The 7803-nt window shown below is 38.2% G+C and overlaps 2 protein-coding genes across 4 annotated transcripts in view; both read right to left on the reverse strand.

Moving 5' to 3' along the window:
* The window catches only part of LOC119838569 (mitochondrial ribosome-associated GTPase 2), a 5483-nt gene extending 2720 nt beyond the window's left edge, over positions 1 to 2763 (reverse strand). Inside the window, exons 1-3 of the mRNA XM_038364558.1 lie at positions 2444 to 2763; positions 1265 to 1391; positions 161 to 288 (exon numbers count right to left, since the gene is read on the reverse strand). Coding sequence (XP_038220486.1) covers positions 161 to 288; positions 1265 to 1391; positions 2444 to 2713 — 525 coding nt within the window. The 5' untranslated portion in view covers positions 2714 to 2763. The remainder of the gene's footprint in view (positions 1 to 160; positions 289 to 1264; positions 1392 to 2443) is intronic.
* A 526-nt stretch (positions 2764 to 3289) lies between these two features.
* The window catches only part of LOC119838568 (gastrula zinc finger protein XlCGF26.1-like), a 12501-nt gene continuing 7987 nt past the window's right edge, over positions 3290 to 7803 (reverse strand). For 2 of the 3 annotated variants that reach the window (XM_038364556.1, XM_038364555.1), the window contains 5 exons: positions 7633 to 7715; positions 6197 to 6314; positions 4406 to 4507; positions 3640 to 3774; positions 3290 to 3372 (listed from right to left, as the gene is read on the reverse strand). In XM_038364556.1, coding sequence (XP_038220484.1) covers positions 3304 to 3372; positions 3640 to 3774; positions 4406 to 4507; positions 6197 to 6314; positions 7633 to 7715 — 507 coding nt within the window. In that variant the 3' untranslated portion in view covers positions 3290 to 3303. Of the gene's footprint in view, positions 3373 to 3639; positions 3775 to 4405; positions 4527 to 6196; positions 6315 to 7632; positions 7716 to 7803 lie in introns of those variants that run through there. The other variant, XM_038364557.1, reaches the window with a different exon arrangement.

The raw sequence follows: 7803 nt of genomic DNA on the forward strand, positions 1-7803 counted from the left end.
GTTTTATATTTTAAGTAATTCATGTCACTTTAAGAAGCCTCTGTAGCGTAAGCACTGTTTTTATGTAGTAATTATTTAAAAAATAAAAGTTTTTATTTCTATCCGATTCCGATTCGCTCTTGGCCGTTCTTTTTTATCTACACAAACAGGCACCACTCACCTGCTCGGTGTCTGTAAGGAAGAACTTGTTCCCCCTCCCCCCGGCGCCGCCCCGCGCCGCCACGAACATGGCGCCTTCCGACTGCAGGTCGCCCACCACGCGACCCCACGCGTCCCTTATTATCGTACCTTAAGTAAGGATTTTTTATTTTTTTTATGTGATATCGGGCAACTGAGCTGGTGGTCCGCCTGATGGTAAGCGATCACCACCGCCCGTGAACAGAGCAGAGGTAGTGCCTTTGCTAATGGGCTGCCAACTTTTAAGGGAAAGAAAAAGGATTGTCTACGGGAAAGAAGGAATTGACTGGGGAGGATGAGGAAAAGGACACGGTTCTCCGGCTCTCTCACTCGTCTCACGAAACACAGTAGCATATTTGACGCTGATCTTCTGTGGGGTACCTTCCCGGTGCGAGCTGGCCCAGATCGGGCCGAAGCAAGCTCGACTCAAAAGATAAGGTGCAATAACTAATAAATAACGAATTAATTTAAAATGGCAAAAATATTCTATCAAACTCAAAAGGAATCAATTGAAAACATATATAAAAAGTGGTTATATTTAAATAAATTATATTGATATCCTCCATTGTTCTTGGATGTCAGTTGATAAATAAATAAACATGAGTTTTGTATAATGAATTAACAGAAATAAAAAATAGAAAAATTGATAAGTCAGGGGTTCAAGACCAAGCAAGTATGTTGCACATTCCGTTTGCAACACTGCTTGCAACATTGAAGGAAAAACATCGTGAGGAAACCGGCATATGCGAAAATCAAAAAATCCACTACATGTGACATCTGCCACCCTACACTTGGCCAGGGTCAAGACTATGACCTGAACCCTCATAGAAGACCTGTGTATCAGCAAGGGAACATAACATATGGGCTGATTTTTTTTTATGTCACAGCAAGTAACTGAGCTGGTGGTTTGTTTGTCTGATGGTAAGCGATCACCACCACCCATTTGCAGACGTAGAGCCTCTGCGAATGCGCTGTCCGCTTTTAAGAGGCAAGGGAAAAGGAAATGATTAACAATTTGATAGAGGGTATGGGTTGGGACGGGTAAGGAAAAGGAAACGGGCTATGATGATAATAAGAGGATAAATACCTAGAGGTACATCTATTATTACATGCTTAGCATTCTTTCCACTGCAATCTTTATTGTATCCTCGTTCTCCATCCTTAGCTGTGATAACTGAGTTGCAGTGGTTTAAACTCTTCTTGGAGTGTGTTGCCTGGAATTTTAACATTTATTTATTGAAAACTGAATTCAATTTTTAGTTTTATAGCATTGAAATGCTTAATGTATGAGAAATTTTGAAAGAAAAGTAAAAAATTGATCATGAGGCGGGATTTGAACCTGCATTAATCGCCAAATCTCTCGGTCACCAGTGATGCCTAAATCCTCATGACTATTTATAATTTACATTAATCAAACATAGTTGGCAGGTAGGCCGCATCAAATTGTAATATATGTGAATTTCTAAATTCACCTGTATTATGTACATTGCTACATAGTATAAAACAAAGTCGCTTACTCTGTACCTATGTCCCTAAGTATGCTTAAATCTTTAACTATGCAATGGATTTGTTGCGGTTTTTAAACAGATAGACTGATTCAAGAGGAAGGTTGAAGGTTTATAAGTATGATAACTTCTATTAAACTAATCCTACTTTAACGAACGAAACAGCGGGCAAAAGCTACTCGTACTAGTACTCTTTAACACTCAGGAATGATATACATGCCACAGAGAAAGAATTTTTTTATATATTTACAGCATTTCCTGCGAGTTGTGTGTCAACAGTATGTTTTGTATTTTAATGTATTCAAGTTCTTTTCTATAATTATCTCTTATTGAGGACTAGCGGTCCGCGACGGATTTTTCAAAATGGACCAGTAGTTCCTGAGATTAGCGTATTCAAATAAATAAACTCTTCAGCTTTATAATATTAGTATAGATTTGAGACATATTTACAAGTGGTTGGTTATAAGTGTTTATATTCATATTTTAAATTTTTAGTACATTACTATTATTTTATTAGATGCAGCACATAAATTCGTCTTTTTATTGATTTATTGATGCACTGCTCTCATTGGTTTAGAATAATGTAATAAAACTTATGGTCTTCTTTGACATTCGAGAATTATTCAAATCTTTACTTTCTAGTATTCACGAACAATAAATTCCTTAACTATAGCGTTTAGAGTATATAAACCGGAAGATAAGAAATAAAGAAACGTAAATGTATTCTTTACTCAGTTTGTATAACATGAAAGACAGCTCACTTGAAATATGACATGACCTCCGTGTCCCCCGTCACCCCCATCGGGTCCAGCATGTTCTTTACACCAAGCACTCAAGAAGGAAATGCAACCATCTCCACCTTTACCAGCCACAGCTCTCACTCGACAAGAATCTACGTAAAACTGCACCGTGTTTCTTGTAGATTTAGGTTTTAAACTACGTAGCGCTTTTGGTTCGTGTCTGTCGGTGTAATTGCGTATTTGTATGCTAGGGAAGAGTTTTAAGCGGCGGAATAATAATATTAATTTCATTTTGGTTTGTTTTGTTTTGTTAAGAGGTTATGTTATTGAACTGTCAAATACATTATTATGTCATTATGACTGCTACGCTTCGTTCCGAAATAAGACATGATGCAATCATGTGAAATATTTAATGAAAAAGCGCAAGTTTATGGAAGTGCATGACCACTTTATGTATTTATTTATTAATTAATAATTTCCAACAAAAAATACTAGATAACATTTTTGTAAGTAGCTTACTAAGTATACATGGTTTTCTGTACCTTTTTATTACAGGAAATTACAACATTTTAATTTTAAGTCATAAGAATTATTAAGCAATATGTGCCACATTAATTAAAACAGTTAATAAAATTATATAATAAAAATTTAAAATTCATTACCGACTACAGACTTTAGAATTAAAGATCTAAACTACGCCAACAATTGACTAAAAATATTTTTTTTTATCGTTTTCCGAGATATTATATAGAATTTATTTTACCCGTAAGTATTATTGCGGGTGAGTAGGACCACTTTCATATGAAGTTAATTTTAAAATTCTTCATATTTTTAGGTTATACATACAAGAATAAAACAGAAGTTTTGCATAAAATAATTTATTATGGCACATTAGGAGTTTCTACAGCGACCCAATCCGAATTCGTCTGCTGTTGCCGACTGCGGTTAGTCTGAAAAAAGGAATAAATAAAAAATTATCTTTGACACTCATTACAACTGAAAACACTTAACACTAAAAAAAGTACAGAGAGACTCGGTTTCTCAATCCTTTCACCTACGTCATGACGTAAAATAGAAAATGTATATTATTTGTTAACGATTGTACATCTTTTAGTTTCTCCTTTATAATTTAAACTAAATAACCTTTTGAGTATCGTTATATCAATCAAAGTGTAGAAATGAATAAATACAACAAATAACATCCATCGAAGTCGTACCTTAACTTTCAGATGCACCAATTTGTTGTGGTTGTAGAGTGCGGCCTGGTAGCCGAAGGCGGCGGCGCACAGCGCGCAGCGGAACGGCCGCGCGCCGCTGTGCGCGCGCAGGTGACCTTCCAGGCTCTTTTTACTCTTTATTAATGCAAATTTTCGTTTTTACATTTTTTTTCTTTTTATGTCATAGCGGGCAGCTGAGCTGGTGGTTCGCCTGATGGTAAGCGATCACCACCGCCCATAAACATTCGCAAAGGTAGTACCTCTGTGAATGCGCTGCCCGCTTTTATGGGGTAAGGGAAAAGGAAAGGATTAACGACTGGAAAGAAGGAATGGACTAGGACGGGTGAGGAAATGGACATTCAAAACTGTTTACAAACACATCGTTCAGAACAACGCATCGGTTAAAATTACCTAAATCTGGGGAACCTTATCATCAGCTGTTACGACAATCGGTTTTTACAACCACATATGATAAGTCCCTTCGATGTCGTTATAAAAAATTTCGACTGTATTTGTTAATTAATAAAAATTTTCGTTTTAAATATTTGCACAGATTATGGGTAGGTTGCACACAATATTGTAATAAAAATCTATAATTTGTAACTTATTTTGTAACTTATTTGTACACAGATTATGAAACCGGCATGTCCAAGAATCAAAAGTTCGACGTGGTGGATTATGGCCTGAACCCGCATAGGAGGCCTGTGTCCCAGCAGTGGGAACATATATGGGCTGATGATGATGATGATGATTATGATTCCCATACCGTATACGTCTTCCCGCACACGTCGCACACGTGGTCGCGCCGCGGCACGACCGCCGCGTGCGCGCGCGCGTGCGAGCGCAGCACCGCTCGGGACGAACACGCCTGACAATCATTATGATAACTACGTAAATAAACACAGTATATATAATAAAAAAAAAAAAAAAATGGTTGCCTGTAAAGTCGGTTTTACGGGCGAAGATTTTACGTGACAACGTCTTTTTTTCCAACGCCAAGAACGCTCGAGAAAGACAGAGACAGAGACACAAGCACGCGCCGATTCAATGCGCCTAATTCTCTAGTGCTGCGCGCGCGGCGGACCGATCATAGTTCGGTGACTCATCGTAACGTTACCGGGCGTTACACTTTTTCATGAGTGCCTCCGAGCCGCAACCTAATTTAAGACGTTGTCACGTCAAAAAAATAAAAATCAGATATTGAACAAATTATAAATCACATAGAACATGAAACCCAGACTCCTAATATAGCTTTCGCTGTGTTTCAGGAGTCTGTGTCTTCCCGATATAATACATAATAGTTCAATTTAGACACAATGAAATGTAATTGCTGCTACATACATATGACATTTAAATTCTATAATTTAATATAAATTTATAATATTCAATAATTTACAAATTTTAATAATTTACATTTTATCAATAAGTTATTTAATAATGAAATAAGGTTTTTTTTATTATTATTTTGAGAGGAATGTTGTAGAAGGAATGAACAGAATTTAGCTTTCTTAATTATTAGTCGGCTGTTACGAGGATCGTTTTTAAATTGACGATAATATATGTGTTTTTCTGTGAAATTAATAGACTAGTAATTAGTAAAAGAGTTGACGACAGATTGTGTTTTTATTTTTTCACCAATTTACATGAAGGGATTTTTTTCGAAAAAAGGAATATTTTTGATAAAAATTGAGACCATTTGTATTTTTTTTTATGTCACAGTCGGCAATGGAGCTGGTGGGTCGCCTGATGGTAAGCGCTTCCACCGCCCATGAACATTTGCAGAGGCAAAAGTTCCAGAGGCAGACCTTTCGTCTCTACAAATGGATTGCCGACTTTAAATTGGGAAGGGATTAAGAAAGGATGGTCGAGAGAAATAAAGGAAAGGACTGGGAAGGGTAAGGAAAAGGATATGGGTCTATTAAAATTGTACATATTGACGATGTGGTTAACAACACAATATAGCAATATATTGTAATGTAAAAGATTTATGTGTGTTTAATTAATTTTACATTGTAGAAAGTAGCTCTGTAGATGATGTTTGTGAAATAAAACAAAGAGGACCCAGTAACGTCTGTTCTTTGACGAATTTTATTCCCACTACTACAACATTTATCAATTATACTTCATCATTCGAACTAGAAGTTGCTGAAATCGGCGCGACCACACAAACAAACAATCAACCTCTTCTTTTATTGTGGGAGTCGAGCACGCTTCGGCACGAATTGGGCCAGCTCGCACCGGGGAAGTACCACACCCCCGCAGAAAACCGGCGTGAAATAGTGGCATGCCACTGTGTTTCGTGCGGTGAGTGGGGGAGCCGGAGGCCCGTTTCCATTTCCTCACCCGTCCCAGACCATTCCTTCTTTCCTGTCGTTAATCCATTCCTTTTCCCTTACCCCAAAAAAGCGGGCAGCGCATTCGCAGAGGCACTACCTCTGCGAATGTTCATGGGCGGTGGTGATCGCTTACCATCAGGCGAACCACAAGCTCAGTTGCCCGCTATGACATAAAAAAAAAACCTCTATAACACAATTTTAATGTTAATACGTTTACTCACAAATCCACAGCCCGGCACCGTGCAAGTGATGGGCGTGAGCTTCAAGTGGACGGCCATGTTGTGCTCTTCAAGGCGAGTCGCCTTTACGAACTTTTTATCGCACAGCTTACACGCGTATCTGACAATTATTTACACTTCTATAACATTTGGAAATTAAAAACTTTTTAACGGATTTTAAACGCGATTTATTCATTATATTATTAATCCGACGTTTCGAAGACTTTACAGCGAGCGTGGTCACGGGGAGACGGAAATGTATAATACTCGCGTAAAATCAAACACAAGAAAATACTTCTATAACATTTACAACGATTTCTAAACATTTAAAGTATAAAAAATGTTTTAGTTGTGGTAGTCGAGCACGCTTCGGCACGAATTGGGCCAGCTCGCACCGGGGAAGTATCACACCCCCACAGAAGACCGGCGTGAAATAGCATTCTGCTGTGTTTCGTTCGGTGAGTGGGGGAGCCGGAGGCCCATATCCTTTTCCTTCCCCTTCCCAGTCCTTTCCTTTATTCCTCTCGCCAATCCTTTCTAATCCCTTCCCAATTTAAAGTCGGCAATGATTTTGTAGAGGCGTAAGGTCTGTAATCGACTTTACGTCTCTCCAAATGTCCATGGGCGGTGGTAGCGCTTACCATCAGGCGTCCCACCAGCTCCATTGCCGACTGCGACATAAAAAAAAAAAAAAGCACGCAGCGGGGAAGTACCACATACCCACAGAAAACCGGCATGAAATAGTATACTGCCGTGTTTCGTTCGGTGAGTGGGGTAGCTAGAGACCCATACCATCCTTTTCCTTACCCTTCCCAGTAATTTATTTTATATCTCTCGTCAATCCTTTCTTAATCTCTTCCCAATTTAAAATCGGCAATCCATTTGTAGAGGCGTAAGGTCTGCAATCGACCTTACGCCTCTCATAATGTCCATGTGCGGTGGTAGCGCTTACCATAAGGCCCAGTTCCTTCGACCCAGCTTCATCGAACTTTTTTCAATGTAGTTTTTTTTTGCAATTTTTCTTGCATTCGATGTTATAAGCATGTAAAAATGTTATGTTTATCTGTTATATTCCTGCGAACCCCTGGAACTGATTTACCGATACTGTCATAAGCTTCCCTGGGACATAGATAAATCTAATTTCGAATCTATAAATGAAAACACAGCATTGATGGTTGTTTGTAACCAAATCATTGGAGAACGGCTGCAGGCATCTGAATGAAATTTTAAAATCTATAGGAGGCATGTTAACTATGATCATGATGATGATGATGATGATGATAATGATGATGATGATGATAATGATGATTATGATCATGATAATGATGATGATAATGATGATTATGATCATGATAATGATGATCATGATGATGATCTTGATGATGATAATCATGATGATGGCAATGATGGTGATGAAAACAATTTAAAAGCCAACTCACTTCAGCCTCGCCGGGTCGATGTGTTTCAAGTTGTACTTCATGTGTTGGTTGAAAGACATCTGGTTCTTGAACGTCATGTCACACTGTAACCATACGTTATTCACACACTATTATAAAATTTAACTTGACATAAATCTGCTGGGCGTGTTGTGTTTGTGTGTGTATGTGTGT

The sequence above is a fragment of the Zerene cesonia genome, unplaced genomic scaffold, assembly GCF_012273895.1.
Source record: "Zerene cesonia ecotype Mississippi unplaced genomic scaffold, Zerene_cesonia_1.1 Zces_u003, whole genome shotgun sequence".
In the NCBI taxonomy this organism is placed as follows: Eukaryota; Metazoa; Arthropoda; class Insecta; order Lepidoptera; family Pieridae; genus Zerene; species Zerene cesonia.